The following is a 23863-nucleotide window of genomic DNA, read 5'->3' on the forward strand; positions in this document are numbered from 1 at the left end:
AGAAAAAAGTTGCAGTCAAACAAGACATAGTCATAATTTTATGAGAATAACAATGAAAAAATTATGAAAAACAAGCAAAACTACAAATAAAGTTGTAATTTTTAGAAAATTAGATTGTGGAAAAAGTTACAATATTACAAAAATAAAGTCAAAATATTATGGGAATAAAGTCATAATTAGGAGCAGACAATTAGTTGTAAATCCAAAATACATTAAAAAAACGCAAATATGAAAAAATGGGCATAATCTTAACAAAATAAAGTCTAAATATTAAGAGAAAAAGTTGTAATCAAACACAAAAAAGTCAAATGTCATAATACTATGAATAAAAATAACATTTTTGAGAAGTCATAATATAAAAAACAAACAAAACAACAAATAAAGTTGTACTTTCTGGAAAATTACATCGCTGAAAAAGTTATATTACAACAAAAATAAAGTCCGAATATTATGGTAATAAAGTCATAATTATGAGAGGGAAATTACAAGAAGAAAGTTGAAATAGTTGGAAATTGAAAAATAAAACATGACAAATGGGGAAAAAAGCCGCAATTTTAACAAAAATATTATGAAAAAAAAAGTTGTCTTTGAACGAGAAAAAGTTTTACAAGAATAAACTCAGGAAATAATATCAGGAAAAATAATGTCATTTTGGTAGCACAGTTCAAATATTAAAGGTAAAAGCTGTTATTTTTTATTATGAGAAACAAACAAAACAAAAGTAGTCACTTTTTTAAAAATCAGGTTGGGCAAAAGTTAGAATATGATGGCAATAAAGTCCAAATAGTATGCGCATAAAGTCAGAATATTACGAGACGAACATTTACGAAGATTGGAGAAGAAAGTCCTTTCATTTTTCACTGTGTGGCCCTCGCTGGGACACCCCTGTGCTACACCATATTTAGCGAGTACCCCTCTAGATAGATTTTTTTTCCCCCGAAAAAGGCAACAATCTAGAGACTTTCTGTGGTCTTAATGGACGCTTTTGGAAACCGACATGAAAGCACGCATCGCTCTTCTCAGCGAGCAGCGGGTCCTGCTGTGCCCAGCATCTACAATCTCATTTGTGTCAAAAAACCCCCAAAGCAACCAACCGAAATAGGCGCTAGAAGAATGTTCATTTGTATTTCTAAAAGTATTTGCTTTTCATGTTTGCTCACTTTATTAATTAGTCATGTTATGAGTGAGACCAGCAAACTCTGCCCGGCAACAAGCGACCAGGATATAGAATCCAAGTAATTCCACCGATGTACGTTCCATTATTCTTCTTCATCTCTCTTTAATTCCAAAGAAAGGAAAATTGCTGATGTTTTGCCAAACTTACCTCATACTCTACAAACTTGCTGGAATTCTCCAAGTCCATTTGCTCTTTGCGTGGTGGGTTGTCACGTGTGGCCAGGGCCAGGCAGCGCAGGGTGTCCCTCCCCGTGCCCCAGTCACGGACCTTCGACATGAGCTGGTCACGCAAGGCTGGCGTCAGCGCCACCTTCCCAGTTCCCACTCGCAGGTACTGACAGCGCTCGATCACGCTCTCTGGAGCGCCCTGTTGGACAAAACTGTCACTGACTTGGCGGATAAATTTTAAAAAAAGAAGGGAAGTTCTAATAGGCAGTTGGAGCGACGGGGGAATGTGTAACGTGGTCTTCAAACATGCCTTAATGAACATCTTGCTCTGTGAGCCCGGCTTGACTGGCGTGCAGTAGACGGACATGGACTTGCGGTCGCGAGAGAACTCCAAGGTGAACTCTTTTTTCATCAGCTGCTTGATCACCTAAAAAGATGAGCAACAGGAAAAATACATCAGACCCTAAAATGTCAGCTTTTTCAAAAATATAATAAATCATGCACATTGAAGCAAACATGTACGTATTTTGTGCCTAAATTAAGCATCATCAAGCACAACAATGGCTAACTGAACTAACGTACAAATATAAAGCATTCATAAGATGCATTCAGAGACGTGTAGGATACGTAGTATTTTACACTGCTCACTAAGTGACAGTCATGTCACCGTAACATTTGGGGAGACACACAAGCACCAGACTTGATGGCTGGAACAACAGGCTTTTATTACAAGTTTGAAGTATCTCACAACAGGCGCAATAACAACAACAACAACAACAACAACAACACCACCACCACCACCACCTCAGGCTACTACTGTGGCCGTAATCCACTCAACTCTGAACGCCAGACGTCATCATGTCCCCCACACGTCTGCAACACATTTATGGCAACACACACAAGCGTTCTCACAAAGAATACAACAAATCTAAATCTGCTTTGTCCAATCCAATTCCTGAACCACAAAGCAAACACAGCGCCCTGCTAACTCTGTGTTGTGGTGCTGCGTTTTCCGCATTGTTAATATGAGTAAATGTAATGTCTCAGGGCCCCAGTGCTTTGGTCTGAACCACTGTGTCAGTGTACTTGTAGGCCGGTTGACTGCTGGTTAGCTGGTTTGTGGAATTAGGAGACGGTAGCTTTCCAACACTCAGTCACACGGTCCACATTTCTAAGCGGTACCAGCAAGAGTTGGTCGACAACCTCTAAGAGTTACGTTACTTTAAGATAAGAAGAAAACAGAAACAGGACACAGAACCCCCCCAATACCCTGTCATAATATTCATGTCTTTAGCATCAGGTCCGGTTCTACCAGCAGGTGTCCTTCTAAGTCAGAGTCTGTCCTCCACTGATGCACCGTTCAAACAGACACAGGCACCTAACACAACAATTCAACTTGCTCTATCCCAAACCTGTTACCATAAATGGTGTGGCATCATTTACCAGTCTGTGTTATTACAGTGGTAGTGTTAGTCATGCATGTTAGCTAGTCACATGGAATAATGGTGAAATGTCAAATTACATTTCCCTCCTTTGATCGTGAAACATGAGTAAATAAAACATGAGTATGAAAGCAGGCGAGCATAAACATCGTCAGCATCCCACCCTCGTCAAAGTTCAAGATACATCTTCATAAAAACGCCTTGCATGTCATTAAAGACGTCGCTTTTTATGTGTTTAGACAGAGCAGGCAGAATATGAGGAGGGGAGTTTGGGTAAATATTTACAATGAACACCTTGTCTTGACCTTTAGCGAAAAGGTATATGGATGCTAGCACACCGGAAGGGTGTAGGTTAGCACAGGGACAAAATGCCTTTTTCCTTTCTTTTTCTTGTCAACATTATGCCACAAAAATGTTCTTTTCCTCATAATGTTAAATTATTCTCATAAAAGAATATCTTGTAATATTTTGACTTTATACTTGTGAAATTATTGGTACTTCTTCCATTTTGCTGTGGTTGGTGGTTTTTTTTAAAATTATATTATATATTAAATTATATTTTTAGAACGTGTCACGGGCCAATAAAAAAACAGCTGCAGGCCGCAAATACATTTAAATTTTTTTTTTTTTTACTAAAAATCAGAATGCCGAATTTCGAATATGCAGGGATTGACTGTATTTCCATGATCTCAAAATGGCCGCTTGACTGGATACAGTACACGTCATTTAAACAACAAAGACGTGGCACAGTACTCTCATACCATACATGCACGTCCTCATGTGGCTCACCGAATTGCAGGCCCCAGCACGCTCCACCTTGCTGAGTCCGGATAGGTCCGTTTTGAAGACGTTCATCTTCTCCACCAAGGTTGTCAGAGCAGTCTCTGTGGCTTCACCCACTTTCTCATACACCCCCTTGCCCTGGGACAAAACACAAACGGGGCACAGTTGACAAACGACCTCCACATGCGAAGAGTGATTAGCGTTGACTTTATCATGACATCACTTCGGAGTGTATCGCTGGCTTGCAAGCATTCACCAGCGGAGGATTGATTTACTCTTTTGCTGTTGGAGTCACAGTGGATTTGTGGCCTGCGTGTGTTTTAATTACATGTTTTTAGGAGGCAGCGGGAGTTAAGCGGACAAAGATCTCCTGTATTTTCCGGACTTACATATCAAAATGCAGTAATCCCTTGTTTATCGCGGTCGATTGGTTCCAGACCCAACCGTGATAAGTGAATTTATTTATCAATGGAATATTTTCAAGAGCATAGAAAACAAGTTTTACGACCTTCTAAATATGTTTTTTGAACATAATTTGAAACTTTTAGACGTGAAATAACACCCCTATAGTCACCTTTACACCCGTATTAGCCAATATAGTAAACATAATAACAGGAAATAAGAAATAATAGATGTAAATAAGACATAACAGACTCACTCATTAGCATTGGGAGAGTTCCCTGTGTTTTCTGGACAGTGTACTTCCTGCGGGGCCTACTGGGGGCTACCGTCTCATCAATGTAACATGACACTTAGTGACCAGTGTGGCATACTACGTACGTTTGGGGAGGTGTTTACTGTACATAAGCTCTCCTGCACAATGATTTTAACTGTTCATAAATTGTGTTGTTTCCCTTTTTTACGCTGTTTATGATGTGCAAATGAATAAATAAAAAATAAATAAGCTAGCGGCTGTCTCGAGACCCTGCAGTATGAGGGTTGCGCAACATGACGTAAACAACGAATAATGGGAACGTAAAGGTGACTATAGGGGTGTTATTTCATGTCTACAGAGCTCTAATGTTAAAAAACGTATTTAGAAAGTCATAAACAGGTCTTCTATGCTCTAACTACAAAAATATTCCATTTACTAACACTGAATCCCATATGGCGTAAATGAATTGATGGCGGTCGGGTCTGGAATCAATTAACCACCATGGCCTGGGGAGACAGAGCCTTCTCGATGGCCGCCCCCACCTTCTGGAATTCATTGCTCCGACCGTCCCACCTTCAAAAACAACTTAAAACCCACCTATTTAAAACGGTATTTCATGTTTAACTTTTTATACTTTGCTGCTTTTCTTTGTTTTGTTTCCAGTTCTGCTTGTTATTTAGCTTTATTTATCTTCCGTTGTAAAGCGTCTTTGAGTACCTTGAAAAGCGCTATACAAATAAAATGTAATAATAATAATAATAATATATTATTATTATTATTATTATTATTATGACAAACAAGGGACGACTGTATTTGTATTTTCGTTCATTTAGCCATTTTTATGCTTGAAAATGCTTCATTTAGGCCAAATATGTCAAATTTGCATAAATACAAGTTTGTTTGAAGAACAATAGGCCGTCGTCAACCACAAAACAGAGATAATTTTTGGATTTATTTTGAAAAACCATAATGGAGTGAAGCCGCAGAGGTTTGAGCCGTGAACGACTGCAGAAACGTATATCGTACAAGCAGTACATGCGGCATCACTGAACGTGACGAAGTGGCAGGGTGGTTGGTATTCTGGCGACACCCAGTGGCCGCAATGATTCATCTGAGTTGAGCTTGTGATGCAGTTGGGCACACAACCTGAATGATGCACAGCGTACCGGACGCCGTTTGTGACGCAATACTTTCTAATAGGCTTCTGCCATGGACACTGTGTCTGTAAGTCATGTGCAACTAGAACGATATGATACCTGTGCGGAATGAGAACTGCATCTTAGACAGCACTGTTGTTTAATTAGGACACTCGTCCTGTCTAGCTTGGAGATTGTAGCTGCTGTGTCCGCCACTGACTAACTAAATACACACGTATGATTTTCAGTCTATTTCAATTCATTTGTGAATACAAAAATAAAGTTTTGGTGTTAAAATGAGGTAAATGTGACTTATAGTCCAGTGCAAGGTGTTTTGTTTGTCCTTATCATGCTTGACTGGTGTGCCTTGTACTGCAGACAATACAGTCTATCTTTTGCATTGTCGTGAGGGTTCTCAATCAAAGCCATTCATCAACTCCTTCATTCTTATGAGAGCGCACGCTGCTGATTGCGGAAATTAAGGTGTAGCACTACCCCCCACCCCCACTTTTCTGAGCAGTTTAAGTTGAGCAGAGGTCAAGGAGAGAGTTATTAGGAAAACGACACAGGTTTTGGTCAGAGTGACTTTTCTCCAGACATGATTCTGAATTACACCCCGTAAGTGCATGCATCTGGGTTCTTCATCATCAAGTGCAGTAATCCCCCCCCCCCCGTTCCCTCTGGTGTCAAAACATCTTGTCAAGGAGAATATTTAAATTCGCCCCTCTGGTGAGTCATATTAGTGAAGTCCCTCTAAAAGGTGCTGGTAAGTGGAGTCGGGGAGAGGAAGCACTAATGGCCAATCATTTGTTTGTGTGACAGCACAAAGCAATAAAACTCCTCGCTCTTCTCCGGTGCTCAGCTGCTCTCCTTCCTGCCCGAGCACCCCCTCCAGTACTTCATCACATAAAAACATATTCAACTGGTGGTAAACACGCCAGCTTAAAAGAAGAGAAACAGCTAAACCGGGGAGGATATATGCAATTTAAGCAGCGTTATGGGCGGCCTGACTCTTCAGTGTAGTTACCAAGATACCGCGGTGATGACAAAGAGGTGAGAAAAGCAGAGAGATGATCATCCAACAGGATAAAATTAGCTCCACAGCAGACGAAAGTACACAAAGCAAAACTACATCATGTTGCATGTGCTGCACGTAAGGCAACAGCACCGTGTTTATTGTGACGTACGTGACGTGCACGTGTCTTTTAATGACCTCATTGTAATCCAGCGAGGAGTCGTTGCACATGGAACACACAGTGGCCAACTCCAAGAGTCCATCATAGTCTCCACACTGGACTGACCTGTCTCCTTTCAGGCTGCAGGAAAACACACACACACACACACACACACACACACACACGTGACTCACAAGTCAAAAACACCTCACAGTCATGAACATCGACGGGGGAAGAGACTCCGTTGTTGAGCATTGCGGGGTTCAGCGGGGAAACAATAGCTGCGCGGCGGTAAACACTCTTGGTGCCTGCGTGCGATTGTGAGCGTGTGTTCGCGAAGCAGTGCTCGTTGCATGACGACCTTCCCAGTAGAGAACACAGTGGTTGCTAGCAAAGCTCCCACACAAGAACCCACACTGGGCTGTTATGAAAGGGACGGGTTCATGTAGTCACATGTCGAGCTAAGCAAACAATGTCATTACTATTATTATATAATATGCAATATTAGATAATCAATCAATGATATAACAACACACACACTCTTGATCAAAATGTTAAGACTAGTTGAAAAAGTGCAAGAATTTACTGAAGGAGGTTCTAAGTAGAGCTTCAAAGAGCAAAAAGAAGACATGTGAGCGAGACAAAAACCCATTAAAGTGAAATAGGCTGTTCATTAGCTCATCACAAGTTTTAGAGCACAGCCTTGGAAAGCCAAAATGTGGGCAAAAGCGTGGATTCGATGTCATTTTCTGTCAGGTATTCACACGGTCATGATCTCTTGATGGCAAAGGCAAAAAAGCTTTCTCTCTTTGGACGCGGTGGGGTCGTTGAGCTGCGTGAGCAAGGCCTCTCTCCCAGTGCGCCTTTGCTGCCGAGGTTGGACGCAGTAAGACGATCACTTCAAACGTCTTCACACATCCCGAGGCTCATGGAGCAAAACAAGTCAAGTGGTAGACCCAAAAAAATGTCACCGGCCCTGAGCCAGAGGATGCGATTAGCTGTCCGTCAATCCTCGGCCCAAATGAAGATTGCCACTGGTGCCAAGTGCAGTCCCATAACCACCAGACGCCATCTGCCAGAGAAGGCTTTTAGGAAGAAAAAAACGTCTTCAAAGGCCTCGTCTGCTTCAGCCACAAAATTGGCTGTTTGAAAGTTTTATTCTCCCAACATTCAACACGGCACAGTGGAGGGGGCGCCATCATGATCCTTCTATGGAATAATGGAGCTTCAGGTTGTGCAGGGGTGTGAAACGGCAGCTGGCTACGTGGAGATGTTGCAGGGGGCGTCCCTCGTGACTGAAGGCCCTCGTCTGCGTGGTCATGACTGGCTTTCTCAACAGGACAACGCTGCCCTTCACTGACAGAGGACTTCTTTTGGACCATCTAAATCCAATGGAGAACATTTGGGGATGGATAGCAAGGGAAGTTTAGAAAAATGGCCATCAGTTCCAGACAGTGGATGCCCTCCGTGAAGCCATCTTCACCACCTGGAGCAACATTCCCGCTAGCGTCCTGGAAACACTGGCATCAAGCACGCCCAAACCCATTTTTGAGGAGATTAACAAGAAAGGAGCAGCTGCTCATTACCGAGTCCTTTTTTGAACATTTTACTTCTATTTTAGGCAGGTTTCTGGGTGTGTTTTTTAGCTGTGGTCTTAAACTTTTGATCAGCTGATGCACAGCCTCTCTCACTTTAATGCTTTTTGCAATAAAATGCTTAATCAAAAGGTTTTTATCTCACTCCCATTTCTTCTTTTTGCATTTTGAAGCTCTACATAGAACCTCCTTAAGATCCAACAGTGCAATTTTTCAACTGGTCTCCAAATTTTGATCGAGAGTGTACAACAACTAAGATAAACAGAGATTTGAAATGGTAGACTAACGTCGAAGCAAAGAAAGGACATTCTGTATAACTCGTGCTGATATTTGCAGACTTGGTGAAGCACACGTGCAAATTCATGATGAAACTCACATTTGGCCTTCAGGAGTGTACGTGGATCCTGTTATGGAGAACTCATGCAGGGTGCAACTTGAATCCTGCACCTTGTCGGCAATGAACATCTGGAGGGGGGAAAAGGCAAAGACAAGTGGCGCTGCTGTCATTAGCGTTTGTGTGGAAACACGCTGCTTTTCAACAGCCTGCAAGACAAATCGCTGGGATTCTTTACTGCCTTGCTTTGACTACGACACGCACGGATGGTGTGTTAAAGCAGTGGAAGTCACTTTGCATGGTAGGTAGACGTGTGCTGTCGGTTCCAGTGACCATGTCAATAACTTTTACCCGATTAATTCATCCATTATCCAATTAATCAGCAGCTATTTGGGTCTGTTTTGGATTGAAAAACGTAAATATTAAATGTGAATATTTTTCCATTTCTTTAGTTCTCCATGAAAGCAGACTTATTATTTTTTGTCTTTTAGGCAAAACAAGATATTCCCACACGTCAGCTTTGACTTTGGAACACAGCTTTTCTGATATGCTGCGCAACAAACCACTAACTGCTTGCGTTTGGTTCACACTGATTTGGTCCGTCGAGGGCCCAACCAATGACTCGACTAATCGAAACAAGAAAACAAGTCGCAGCCCTTCTAATATGCATTTAATGCACGGCAAACAATGTTGAATTCATTTCAATCCTGAGGACATATTTGACAGTTCCAGGATATAAATGCAGCGATACACCGTTCCCCCTGCAGCCGACATGAACTTTCTAGCTAACGTCTCCCTTGAATTCAATAGAGTTTCCTTTTTTTCAGTTTTAAAAAATAAAACAGATTCCAGGTGTCCAAACCTTCTCCGCTGAGGGCTGCATCCCAACAAATGAAAGGATGGAGGAGCTACGTTGATATTTGACATTTTGTAAAGCAACACATGCGGCTATGCTAAGAGGTTATGTTATGCATTTCAACAAAAGACTGCATTTCAACTTTGCGATGTAAGTGAAAAAGTATGAACATTTTCACTTAAATTGCACTTTTTTGCTCGGTTTTCCATTTCTATGGGTTTTCTTCCCAAATATTTCAACGTTTTCATAATTTTGTCCTCCTAATGTTATGACTTTATTCCCATAATATTTATTTTATTTTATTTTTTAAATACGGCGTTGTTCATAATTCTATGCTCATCATGGCAGATATTAGAACACATTTATGATGCAGGCCGCAAAAACAAAAAAGATCTTCCCCTCCTTGAAGGACCAGCACTGACCAAGACACATTTTCGTCGAAAACCGAATCCTACGAAACCTTGGGCGTAGGAAAACTGAGGTATTTGTACCCAAAGGAAAATTCAAGTGGTGACAAGGGAGCGTATCCAACCAAGGCCATGAAACTCTGCATAGACTTTTAGGTCTTTTATTTGGAACGTTATTGTAATATCAGCGGGACAGAAGGGTTGGGTCGACCTGACTCTGTCAAGGCACAACGTTAAAAGGAACTACTTCATTGTCGCTTTGTCATGTGGTTGGTTAACGGCCACGGACGGGGATTTGAATCAAAGGCTCCTCCTGCACATTTCCAAATGTTCCAAACGATGACGAGGCACAGCGCGCACACAGTGCAGCACAAAGCCGGAAGAGAGAAGCATAATAATGTCGTTCCTTCATCTGCTTTTCCCTCGCCATCTCATCTGCTGTGGTCTCCACGGAAACAAGGCACAGTGTGATTCATGTGACTCAGTGGTAGCACCACAAGACCGGATTCATCTCCTCACTTCCTCTGGGCTTGTGGGGATGACGGTTGAGTGTGTGTGTGTGTGTGTGTGTGTGTGTTTAAAGGGAAAACGGAAGTCCATGTCAGGACATGGAGGTGGATGGTGGGGTGCCCTCCAGGTCTCAGTGTTATTGGGCCCACTAAATGGAAAGAGTCCAAGTGCAAAGCATGAACTCAGTAGAACACAGTCACGTTGGTCTCGGCTGCAAACATAACAAGGGATATGGTCATGTCTCAAAAACAGCCAAGGTCAAGTTGTCCACTTGCGCTTGAGTCGGCAGCATTCATGTTTTGGATTTCTTATTAAAGGGGTGTCCAAACTGTGGCTGGGGGCTGCTTTTTCATTGGCTAGCAGCACATTCAAAAAAGATAATTTTATATTTATATTACAGCTGTAAGTGGTTTTACAAATATAACGTAATATTATGAGGAAAAACAACATCGTTTTAATCGTTTTAACAGCATAAAGTTGACATCTTAAGGAAATCTAGTCGCAATATTATGAAAAACAACACAATGAATAAAGTCATTTGGTTGCAGAGAAAGTTTATGGAAGAAAAATTATGGGAATAAAGTCAGAATTACAAGAAGAAAATGTATTAAAAAATTAAAATAAACATCAGCAAAAAAAAAAAAAAAACAGCTGTAACTATACGGAATAAATGAAGATAAAGAGAAAAAAGTAATATTATGAGGGAAAAACGACGCCATTTTAGGATCACGGAAATCTATAAAAAATGTAAACATTTAAAAATACTCATAATGTTATGAGAAATAAACAAAACAAATAAATCTCATTTTTGAAAAATTAGATTGCTGACAAAGTTGTGAAGTGAGAATATGATGGGAATAAAGTCATAAATAGAAGAACATTTACAAAAAAGGTGAAATAGCAGAAATAAATTTAAAAAACAGCTCGAAAGTTAAAATATGAAAAGGAAAAAAGTTGTATTCTAAAGAAGAAAAAAAGAATAAACTCAATATTATGAGGGAAAATAATAATGTCATTTTAATAGCGTAAAGGTAAAAAATTATAATAAAAACAGAAAAACAACAAATAAAGTTGTCATTTTTTAAAAATACGTTGCGGAAAACATTATAATGTGACGAGAACAGAGTCAAAATATTCTGGGAGTAAATTCAAATACTTATGAGAAAAAAGTCAAAATATTGAGAAAAAAAGTTGCATTCTAACGAGAAAAATGTGGCAATTTTATGAAAATAAACTTGCAACATTATGAAGAAAAAATAATGACATTTTAGTAGCACAGAGTTGAGATATAAAAAAAAAAAAAAGTTGTAATTTTTATGCGAAACAAACAAAACAAAGTTATAATTTGGGGGAAATTAGGTAGGAGAACAAATTCCAAGATGATTTTGAATAAAGTCATAATATTACATGAAGAACATTTGCAAAGATTATTGAAGAAGAACATTGAAATGTTTGGGATTGAATGAGTTAATGTGCTTTTTCCAGCTACGTCTTTCACAAAGCTGACATGCATCTTTTATAACTTCTTCGCATTTGCTTTACAAAACATCAAAGTGGCAAAGTTGCATGCGTTCATTCCTCACTGTGGAGGCCCTTGCTGGAACCCCCCCGTCTTATGAGATGACCAACATTGGCTGCAAGCAGTCCAAGCCACTGAGACGTCATGAAGGATGAAGATGGCATTGTTGAACATGTGACAAGGTCTGCGCCTATGAAATGGACAGTGATAACTAAGCAGCGTCTTGGTCTCATTATTGAGACAGCCACCTTGCCACGCCCCTTTCCAGAACCACGAGGATCAATGTAAGGAACGTGGGACACGGAGACATGGAGAATGGGTCCGATGAAATCAGATCTGCTTCTTCCTGACATGTGCAAGTGCGCATGTTTGAAATAAACTCAACTATTCGCATTCTTCCTTAAAAAAGACGAAACAAAGAAAGACAGGAGAAGAAAGATGGACTGAGACCACTGGCATTAATCATTCAGCACTTCCCACATGACTGAAGAACTTTTACTTTGAAAAGATAATATTGTACGAGGGCACCAGGCATTTAAGACTGTAACCACGAGAGGCCAACCTCTCATTCAATCACATCAGTCAGGGTGGGGCTTGCAGAATAATGACTAACATAAACATTCCTTTTGGACAACGCCATGCTTGCATGTTTGGCTCCTTCTGTTGCATCTCAACTGTGCCCAAGTCCATACAGCAGGGGTACCCCCCAGTACCCTTGCAAGGGTGGAGAGTTGGTCCAGTGTTCTGCCACCGGCACGAAAAGCACATCGCACCTCCTGTAGCTGAGGTACAACGTTTGCAGTAGCAATGAGTAAGAGGGTTAGTGTTAACGTTACTCCCGACACTGGTAGCTCAGCACGACTTATGTTGCTGCTAAATGACGATGTTAACATTCGTACACCACATGTCCACAATGACTGACTTTCATAAACATGACGCCTTTGGGTTGTTAAAAGCGCTCACGAGTGGACCGGGCCTTGGGTCGGTCGACATACCGTAGACGGGGCCGACTAATGCAAGTTTCCTCGTACAAACACAGCACACAAGGTCGGAGATTGCCACTTACTCGACAAACGGACATCTGGTTGGTGGTGAGGGTCCCCGTCTTGTCCGAGCAAATAACAGAGGTGCAGCCGAGGGTCTCCACCGAGGGCAGACTGCGCACAATGGCGTTCTTCTTGGCCATACGACGGGTCCCGAGGGCAAGGCAGGTGGTGATGACAGCAGGTAGGCCCTCAGGGATGGCGGCCACAGCCAACGCCACTGCTATCTTAAAGTAATAGATAGCCCCACGCACCCAGGAGCCCCCATGCACGGGGTCCCCGAAGTGACCGATATTGATCATCCACACAGCCACACATACGAGCGAGATGACCTTGGAGAGCTGCTGGCCGAACTCATCCAGCTTCTGCTGCAGTGGCGTCTTTTCTTGCTCCGTTGCCGCCATCTGATTGCGGATTTTGCCAATTTCGGTGGCGACACCGGTCGCCACGACGACACCTGTAGCGCGACCAGCGGCAATGTTGGTGCCCTATGGAAGACAGGAAATGGACTTCAGTCAATCAGACGAGTATTGAGACTCCATGAAGGGAGAGACGTTATGGGGATGAGCGGACTTCCAGGTCAGTAAGAATTTAAGCGTGTTGTCCACACCTGCTATGCTATGCTATAGCCAAGCTTTTTGTACTTTTTTCAGAAGGCTTTGCAGGCGGAATAAGTGTTTCCCATTATGTGCCGTCTTAGCTGCGTCTTTGTATCTGTTTTTATATCTTTAGAACGCACAGTAAAGAGAAAGGCATACTTTATGTATTCATGCCTCACATAAGGATTGTGGATGATGGGCAAACATTTTTTTTAAAAGTGCACTTTTCCCTTTAACGATAAGATATTTGAGAAGTTGGAGTTTAAACATTTCCACAATTTGGGTCGCCGCTTGTCAGTGAGGGTTGACTGCGGGTCCCGCAGCCAAACCAGTTGAGATCCGCTGTCCTAAGAGACGCTCTGGTGTTTCTCCATGTTGGGTAGAAAAGCAGAAAGTAGAAAAGTTGTGATGGGAAGTCGTGCGCTTTAGCCGAGATGAGAACGAGCCCTCGTTCATGGACCTTTAAAGACGAGCCCGTGTGTTTGCTGTGTTTGGAGACATTACAACAATGAACAATTGGATCATAAATAAAAGTATGAGAAAAGTTGACCGGGGCTGCCCGTGACGCTGCGTGGCTTAGCTTTCACTTCCATGCGTGTCGCCAACTTTACGAATGCCAGAGGCTATTCTTGTTCCGAGATGGCAAAATGAAGTTGACCAGAAACATGAGCTGATTTCAGGTCACGGAATGATGAAATGCGTGTTGTGAAATCTCCAGGAGTAAACGTTGCTCTAGCCAGCGAATGCATTGAAATGTTGTCATCGACCTGTTTCGTGCTCTTCTGGAAGGAAAAAAAGACTAAAAGGTATCAAAGGCTGGGGTTGCACAGACGACGTGTCCTTATGTACCTCCTGCTGGGCTAAAATCCCGTCAATAATTCAAGTGTGCTTACAGAGAACAGCATGTTCTTCTTGTCTTGGTTGACAGCTCTGGGGTCAGGAACCGGGTCGGTGTGTTTGATGATGGACACGGACTCCCCTGCAGAAAGGATGAATGTGGAAATGACACCCAGAACAACAATAGCGCGCGTCTGCGGGGGGAACACGTACATTCAAGCAGAAGAAGAGAGAAAGACCAAATAGCTTTAACTGCAGCGTGTCTCGGGTATCCTACATCAAACTAACAAACTAGTCGAGTGGTCAAACTAAGTGCCCGCATGTTCGGGACTTACCGCAGCGTCTGTGAAAAATGGATGGTGGCTCTATTAGAATTGCAAGATTGTACATTTTGCACAGATTACCTGTGAGGATGGACTGGTCCACACGCAAGGTGGTGGACTTGATGGAGGTCACCCTGATGTCTGCAGGAACCTTGTCACCAACTGAAAAAGAAAGCAAAAATATTAGTAGCACTTTGCTGAACACGTAAATCACGTTATTAGTTTGCGTTGGTCCCAGCGCAATAAACCTCCGAACCATCGTGCACATGCTGGCGCTTACAAGGGAGTCGTTTATTTACGACAGCGGGAAGGCATTTGATTCCACGTCTATGCAGTATTTATCGAGAACAAAGAGGTGAGAAAAGGGGAGAAATGTGGGTTGTTTGTGTGTGTGGGAGATGGCTGGGGGCTTCAAGCTGGCCAAGGCATGGCTGGCCGAGTGCGAGGCAGAGAACGCCTACCTTTATACTCCCTCTGCTCTTTCAGACTCTGCTCTCTGCAAGACCCACTCCTTTCGACACCGCCACTGAGGTATTCATGTAGCAGTATATGTACTGCTGTGGTGCAACTGGCATGATAAGCTAATCATGACATTCAACACGTCTCCCGCTATGATGGGCTGACCTTGCCAATCAAAAAGCAGTCACAGTCTGTCTACCACGCATGTTTTTGGGATGCAGGAGAACGGGGAGAACCTACAAACTCCACACAGAGCTTTTCCAGTGAAGATTCGAACCCGGATCTCCGGACTGTGAGGCTAACCACGGGTGGGCTGTACGGCCAGTCTTGCGTAATATCCTGGCAAAGCTCGCATCCATTCACATGCAGGATCACCGTGACTCGCCCAGCACAGGTTTCCATCTCTTCAGGTCTTCTGTAAACCCTCACACCGTCCTGACAACTTGACCACTGCACTCACTCAATTAAAAACCTCAAGGAAAGTTCCAGCGGAGGCGCAAAAAAACGCAACTGCATCATAACGGTGGTGGACATTGTCCCTAGCAAAGGGCAAGTATGCTGCGGGGATGGAATTTTAAAGTAAATATCCATCTTATTTTCTCTCCTTTGAGTTATTTGTGGTAAATAGTGTCAATTTCCAGTACCTCCCTTCACTTCATTTTACCCTCCTCACATCAATTTCCAGTGGAACCAACCTTTGGTTAATCGGGGGCGGGGGGGTACAGGAAAAGCCTGGAAATTCAGTGAAACGAAGGAGAATATGACTTTATTTTCTTTGTACCCAGTTTGAGGGGGTTGACGTGGGACAGGTGGGCACTATGCATGTAGAATGTGCACGCTAGTATCTTCTTGGCACTGAATGCATGCCAGTTTAAGTGAGGTTTTGATGTAAATTACACAAAATATCGCACACAAAAGCACTTTCAGTTCAAAACATTCATAGCACGACTACATTTTGTCATAATGAGGTTCACACGTGTATTTTTAAACGTGTATCTGACAAAAAAAACCTTCCGTACATGAAAACCACCAATCAGAAGCCTGAAAAAGCAAGCTCAGCTGACTTGGCGGCACATTACTGAGATATTAGATTGTCAAGGGAACATTTTCTGCTGGCTTCAAAACAGACACGAGACGAGACAAGTTCTTTGAGAATAACGAGAGGTTCAACTTAACAACGTGCATGCAGGAGACAAATCAACACAACCTGAATGGACGCACGGCTTCTAGAAAAAAAGATGTCTAACTTCTCCAGGAAAAGATCTAAAATGAATGGAAATGAATCTAAAACGGGAGGCTAAAGCTACCTTAAAATGCCACACGTCCACGGCTGTGGGTTCCGAGCATGTGGAGGACATGTTCCGGAGACAAGAGGCCTCGAGCCTTGAGCGGATAATCATAGCAAGTCTGTGTGACATTAATGTGCATCATAGCAGAAATACATACGGTACATCGCAACTTCAGTGTCCGAATCATATTTACATTTGCTATTTACATTTATTATGTTCTTTATATTCCTCACATGATTATCTGTGGTTGGATAATCAACATTTAAGGAGCAACGGTGCTCAAAAGTACCCAAATATCCTTCCTAAAGTAATGTCTGGGTTGAAATTCATCTATAAAATATTGTCCAAAAAAAAAAAAATAATGAAGAATAATAATAATTAATAATACTTGTAGTGATGTTTGCAGTAATACCTACTAATATACTGTAGTAACAACCCAAGTCTTTTTTTACACAAGTAATACTTTAAGTCCCCAACATCCTCCCTGCATAACAGATTTTTTAATGAAAAAACAATAAAAAAGTCCGTGTGAAAGCTCCTCCATGGACGTGTCATGTGAATAAAAAATAAAATGAATCAAGTTGAACTTGCAGCCGCCAATCAACAGCAGTTTGATTTGCATCACGGTTGCTCAACCCGCGTGAACGCCAGAGTCACAGACGTGGGCAAAGACAGAGCATGGGTCGATGTCGTGGTGACGGTGGAGTGGAGTGGTTTGATGCTTTGCTACCTGTGTGGGCTTGCCCGTGTGTCTTGTTGTGTGCACACGCATGTGTGAAAGAACACGCCGGCGGCGACAAGCCCGAATTCCAAAGGGCTACTGGTCACAGGCACACAAAAGGGCAGCAAAAAGGAAACAGACCCGAAAAAGTTGTGTAAACTAGGCTCTGTGAGCTGTCAGATTAACTATTCCGTTTGCTGAGTGTTGTCCCACAGGACTGCGATCTATCTGTGGCAATGTGTGTTGCAAGTAAGGGGGAGCTGCCTGTGAGTGATTATTCTATGTGTTTATGATCGAGGGCAAACCCATTTGTAGCGGTCCACATTACATCACTGGTACTTTCAAAACCTCCCTTCATGTCTAAACCGTGTCCCTGCCGCTATGTGCTCATAATTGGAAGAAGGCGGAGCTGACTCATCCAGGGGTCTCCCGCAAATCCCTCCAAACAATCAGAGACAGATCACAGGCCGCGGTGCAAAGGCGCCAGATTACGCTCCAAAAAGCAGGCAAGCTTACGGTGAAGGCATCGCCTTGATGTTAGGTTCACGCACGCCAAGTCTGGCACAGACAGATGTGCCGGAACCAAGTGGCAGCGGGACTATTTTTAGACTGGGCTGCCCACACACAGGCCAGCTTACAGCAGGGTTTGTGCGTGCGTGTGTGTGTGTGTGTGTGTGTAGACCTGACAAACATCCAGCTGCGTCCAGGTGGTGAGACTGAGCGTATGGAAAGCAAAGGGAAATGGAAAGCTGTGGACGGTTAAACTGGGCTTTAAATACAAGGGGAGGTTTGCTTACACAGAATGACACACATACGTACACAACTGGACCGTAGTCCTGGCACCTGCAAATCCGGGGGAAAGACTCTTATGTAATCCAGTTGTGTGATATTCCAGTGGTATTTCCAGACTCATGAATGGGCGTCAAAGTGTGTGGGAGAGCACATTTCAGTGCAAGCTTCTGACAGCAAAAGCACACCCAAAGCCGGGAGAGATATCCAGAAGACTAAAATGAGAGGAGTCGGGCCGGGTGCTTACCTGCCACCTCCACGACATCTCCCGGAACGATATCCCTGGCTTTGATTCTCTGCACAGCCTTACGGTTCATGCGGTACACCTTGCCCATTTCGGGTTCGTACTCTTTCAGGGCCTCTATGGCGTTCTCCGCGTTGCGCTCCTGTTGAAAGACAGGAAGCAGATCAAAGGAAAGCAGCACAGGTTTATGTGACGAACAAGCATGAGGGTTCACACATTGCTAGTTCATGGAAAAAAGTCCTTCAGCACCATTCCTTCTCGGCACCTGTGAATCTTGTCATTCATCTAGGTCAGGGGTCTGCAACCCGCGGCTCCGGAGCCGCATGTGGCGCTTTCATCCACCTGTTGTGGCTCCAGCTGATTTATGCTTCTGGGTGGTCACTACGCCATCTCTTCAGAGCCTTTTCAAAGTTGTGCGTCTGAGTTGAGCGCGTGCCGTGCTAGAGTCAGCGTTTTCTGGCGAGTCAGCTCGGTGGGGAACCAGGATGCCGGTCAACTATTTAGCATGTTAGCTTCCTTTGTCACTCATGAGCAAAGGCAACGAAAGCAACATGCAGACTGGTCCTGGAAATGGAACTAATCGATGTGTAACAACACTTTTATTCCAAATGTTGATCCAAAATCGGTGGAGAACCCAAAAGAAAGGACTTAAGAAACATGACTAATTGGCAGGTGGCACCAGGAAAGACAGAACGTGACAATATGCTTAAGGAAATTGCTCATGAAGCGTTACGTACAGTTTAGTGATCAAATCGGTTTGTGGCTCCAAGTGGGTTTAAATTTGGTGGAAACGGGCCCCAAGTGGCTCTTTTGATGCTGAACTAGGTGATTGTGTTCAAGGCATCGAATCGATCGCAACTGGACTGTTTAGGTTGTCTTAGAAGACGTTTCGCCTCTCATGCAAGCAGGAAGCCCCCAGCAGCACCAGTCAGACTAGATAGGACAGCTCTGAGAACTTGGTGCAAGATCCAATCTGTTGGGGTACAATGGAGTGGGGCCTCTGCCCACCAATGATGGTCATTTGGGTGGTATCACCTTCGTTAGCATTTAATTAGAACCCAAGGTGCTGTTGCTTGTGTATTTGTTAGAGGCTACATTACGGAATGCTTCAGGAAGGGAGGAGAGGACTGCGTTGTATGTGGGAGAAACGTGTTGTCTGTTCAGAGATGGCTTCTCAACCTCCAAGTAGGTGGCTTCCTTCACTCCTCTTCTCGGGCCAGAATGTGTACGTTTTGGTCCTCAGATGTTTGCTCGTTCTCCTTGAGGTGCAGGTAGACCGCAGAGCCTTGACCTGAAGACTTAGCCCGTCTGTGTTGGGACACGCGCCTGCTCACTGGTGCTTGGTTTCCGCAATGTAAAATGCATTCCTCACTGCACCGCACAGCATACGCCAGATACTTCCTTTGTCTTTTATGGAACAGGAAGTGCAGTTGTGATAAAACTGTCACTTTGGCCATGGAGAAGACATGGAAGGTTCTAAGTTTGTAGCGGCTACAGTTCCATTGGAAACCTTTCAAAAAGGTTTGCGTGCCCTGAACTCCATTAGGGAAATGTGTTCTTCTACACTTACTTGTTAATGTTGCTACTATTTTATGATGAATTGAAAAGCATCTTCTTACGGTTCCAGTTGTTTATGTGTTGTCTTGACTTCGGCTGTATTGTCACTTCGATCATTGTTTTGGTTTCTTTCATTACTGTCATGTTTAATAGCAAACTGGATGTGTAAATGAACTGTGAAATAATGAAGACTGCGCAGTTTGATTGAAATATGATTTCATCTATGAACACAACTATGGATGAATTATGTGCAATTATCTTTGTTGCCATTTTGAATTGAATTGTGAATTATTTATTTATTTATTATTGTTTTTACGTGGAGCAGATTGTGTTTTACATGGTTCCAGTAGGTACAGCAGAAAATGAGGCAGGTACAGCTGCACCACATACATTTCATTTAAAAGCTGCACTTTTGAGTTAAAGTTCAAGTTTAAAAAGTTGTTTTTGTATCGAAAAAAATCTGGAAACAGCACCGAACTGAGCGGAACCGTGAATTTTCTGTATTGTTGTACGCCTTGTGATCATGTGCTTGGATGCTGTGCTTTTTACTGGAACGACGTCTGAATACTTGGTCTGTGCATCGCTGAATGAACAAGGACGCAGTGAAGATGCAACTGCATGGTATTGCTTCATTTCACTGCCCTTCAGCCGTTGTTGGCAACAGTATGAAGCGTCTTGCACAAAGGGAGTGGAGCGTATCTCACCTGCCAGACACCAATGACGGCGTTAGCGATGAGGATAAGGAGGATGACCACAGGCTCCACAAAGGCGGTGGCTGTCTCCTCCCCCTCCTCAAACAGAGCCAACACCTAGACAAGCATAAAGTACACAAAGTTATAGCATACACACGACGGCCTACACCCGCTAAGAGTTACAGATGGAGCTTGAGGTGTATGTTTAGGAAGAAAACTGAATGCCCACGGCCCTTCGAGGCCCGTCCCTCTCTGCCCTAGACAGCCCTATACTATACTATACTATACTATACTACATATACTATATATACAGTACATATTAAAATAATTAGAAAACAGACATGCACATCTGGTATTTGTAGTCCTATTTACACTTATTTCAATGCTAGTTACCTGGAAATACTCAGAACACACGCTGATGTGAAGCAATGCCATTATTCAATTATTTCCTCATCAAAAATTCAAATGTGTATTTAGTTTAGCTTAGTTTGCATACATTCTCCCCCATCCCCTCTGGAAAGAAGTATGGGTGTCATGCGCATCACTGGCCCATCACGGTTACGTGATAGCTTCAGCCAAGAGCACTTCACAAAGTGGATGAATTCAGAAGGGATCAACTAACGCAGCATTTAAATGCTTGGAAAAAGGCCCTAGGATTGTTGTGGTTTTGGTTTTTTACAGCAAATAGACTTAAAAGTTGCAAACGTTTCAGACTTCAGCATAATGAGAACATGAGAAAGTCAAATATTTTTGAAATCCATCTGGAAAGCAATGCTTGTGCAGCAAAACAAGCTAATTAGTCCAACATACAATAGTTTGTAATCAGTAGTTGGTCATTCATCAAGTTTGTTGCAGGGATTTAAATCCAACATTACAAAAGTTCATGGTCACGCGGGGGTACCGTGTTTCCCATACATTCCACCACAAATAGATTTGGCGCTACTGCTTCAAGTCCTATCTGGAGGACAGGAAACCAAATGGCTATGACCTGTGAGGTTCCCCAGGGGTCAATCCTGAGACCCCTATTGTTCGATCTGTACATGCTTCCTTTTGGCCAGCTAAGACGCAGCTGCAATGTGTCCTACCACAGCCATGCAGACCACACTCACACCTGCGTGTCACTGACGTCCTGCAGATGGACTTTGTCACGATGTAAGTGATGCTAAATGTCCAGTTGTCCATTCAATTGTCATTTGCAATCATTTTCACATTATTTTCTGCATGTAAAACTGCAATTGTCTATAAAATGTGTTTTGTGTTAACATTCTCATAATTATGACTTTATTCCCATAATATTTTCACTTTATTCTTGTAACATAACTTTTTCTGCAACCTAAATTTCCAAAAATTACAACTTTATTCGTTTTCTTGTCAAATATCTTATAACGTAATATATATTATTTTTTTTAAATATTTCAACTTTATGCTCCTAAAATGATGTTATTTTTCCTCATAATAAAACATTATTTGGTAAAATTACGACCTTTTTTCTCTTAATATTTTGACTTTATTCTTGTAAAATTACTGCTGGTTTTTCCATTTTTGCTTTTTTTATTTTTAATTTAGTTTTCTTGTTAAATGATATTTTTAGAATGGCCCCCGGGTGGCACTTTGGACACCCCTTGCCCTCGCCAATGAGTGACAAATAGCGTTTCAAATTGTTTTTGTTTTGTCACCTTCAGACAACAGATGTGATAAATCAAGAGCTGTTTGTTGCATTTGGGGGTCCCGCAAGCACTGGCAACTGCAGCAATAAAGTTGCTTTAAAAGTCATTTGAACGCCTCATTGATTCATAATTAAAAGCGGATTCCAAATCTGCCATTTCTTAGTAAAACCACCGAGTCGTTTTACACATCTGAAAAAAGAGAGACATTTTAGGGCCCATTATTCTACAATTACTGCAGTACTCGAAACAGCGGACGGACTCAAACTGTGTGTACGGCTTGTCGTGAGAAGCGCAATCAAAGATTTGCTGGCTCATGCAAAGAGACAGGAGTCTAATGTCTGTTTGGGTATATTCAAAATATTAGACAAATGAGCTCAGGTTCAACCTTGCTTTAACTTTCAGCCGCTCTGAGGATGTGCAAATAGACGGGTTATGGAGAAATGCAATTAGAAAAAGTTGTCTGGACATGTAATCAATCACAGCTTGGCTTCGCTGCTCCACCGTAACCAGCGTATTTACCGTGAAAAGTGAGTCTAACATTACATGAGGAAAAATGAGCTGTTCCAGCCTACGCCTGCACCCTGAGCTGTTACAGGGCATATTGTGTCATACGCATTTTTAGAGCAATTTTCCTACTTTCAGAAATAGCTAAAAGCAATTCCATTCCAAAACACCAGAGACGTGCTGTAATAGATGGAAAAAAAAAAAAAAGTGAATATGTAGTCAGGATTCCCCCGCTCCACCCCTCTCCTACCTTCACAACTCAAAAAGGACTTGTGATGGATAGTTGTGTTTCCAAAAGGGACTCTCCCTATTCCCCTTCCTAAAACTGGATCAACACGCGATGAAAAAAGCCTTTATGGCGCATGTTTCCACATTAAAGCTGAGCAGCAAGTGGAGCTCGCATTTTAATGAGGGTGAGGCTGATGACCGGTGTCAATTTCCATACTGATGTCCAATTTATCCAGCGTGAAGGACGCTCCGTCCGCTGCGCGGTACTTACAAAGGACACACAGGCGGCGAGGAGCAGGATCCTGACGAGAAGGTTTTCAAACTGCTCCACCACCAGCTCCCACAGGGACTTTCCTGATATGCACAAACACGGTTACGGAGAACACATCAGTGAAAACTCAGTGAAATACTGTCCAATTTCCCAACCAGTGTACAATATAACACACGGCGTGACTCCGTATGTGACTATAAAAGACGTATAAACACGTTTGGGCTTTATAAAAACGTACAAGTACGTCTTTGCTACCGAATGAGACCATGAAGTGCATCCATCAGTGGGAAACAGCGAAGGATCCTCACTCGGGTCTCCAGAAAAGAAAAGAATTGCTCAAGACATGCAATCAGGCAGCTCATCAGGGAAAAAAAAAATCAATATTTACCTTCTTCAGCTGGGAGCTCTGGAGATGTCACGTGACAACCGTGGTGAAGGAACCGGTGGAGGTTGTGAGGGGAACAAACACAGAACATACAAAGGTGACTTCATTATATTTGCCATAGTCTGGTCTGACTTGGAGATGAACATCCCAATGAATTATGCTTGATTATAATCCAGGGGTGTCCAAGTGCGGCTCGAGGGACATTTGCGGCCCACGCCACATTGTAAAGAAATAACACAATAAGTCCAAATATTACGAGAAAAAAAGTCACATTCTAACGAGAAAAAAAAGTTTGCAGTTTTTCGAGAATAAACTCGTAATGTTAGGAGGGAAAATAATGTGATTTTAGTGGCGTAGAGTTGAAATAGTAAAGAAAAGTCGCAATATTATGAGAAACAGAACAAAACAAAACAAGGTTGTCCTTTTTGGAAAATTAGATTGGGGAAAAGTTGTAATATTATGGGAATAAAGTCAAAATTGATGAAGATTGTTTATGAAG

General features: G+C 42.6%; 1 protein-coding gene across 3 annotated transcripts in view; it reads right to left on the bottom strand.

Moving 5' to 3' along the window:
* atp2a3 (ATPase sarcoplasmic/endoplasmic reticulum Ca2+ transporting 3) overlaps positions 1-23863 on the bottom strand; it is a 51392-nt gene that overhangs the window by 13690 nt on the left and 13839 nt on the right. For 2 of the 3 annotated variants that reach the window (XM_054754758.1, XM_054754757.1), the window contains exons 2-13: positions 23368-23385; positions 22980-23062; positions 20322-20426; positions 18064-18202; positions 14640-14720; positions 14292-14377; positions 12823-13287; positions 8507-8595; positions 6574-6676; positions 3576-3707; positions 1655-1771; positions 1325-1543 (exon numbers count right to left, since the gene is read on the bottom strand). In XM_054754758.1, coding sequence (XP_054610733.1) covers positions 1325-1543; positions 1655-1771; positions 3576-3707; positions 6574-6676; positions 8507-8595; positions 12823-13287; positions 14292-14377; positions 14640-14720; positions 18064-18202; positions 20322-20426; positions 22980-23062; positions 23368-23385 — 1637 coding nt within the window. Of the gene's footprint in view, positions 1-1324; positions 1772-3575; positions 3708-6573; positions 6677-8506; positions 8596-12822; positions 13288-14291; positions 14378-14639; positions 14721-18063; positions 18203-20321; positions 20427-22979; positions 23063-23367; positions 23386-23863 lie in introns of all 3 variants that reach the window. The other variant, XM_054754756.1, reaches the window with a different exon arrangement.

The sequence above is a fragment of the Dunckerocampus dactyliophorus genome, chromosome 16, assembly GCF_027744805.1.
Source record: "Dunckerocampus dactyliophorus isolate RoL2022-P2 chromosome 16, RoL_Ddac_1.1, whole genome shotgun sequence".
Lineage (NCBI taxonomy): Eukaryota > Metazoa > Chordata > Actinopteri > Syngnathiformes > Syngnathidae > Dunckerocampus > Dunckerocampus dactyliophorus.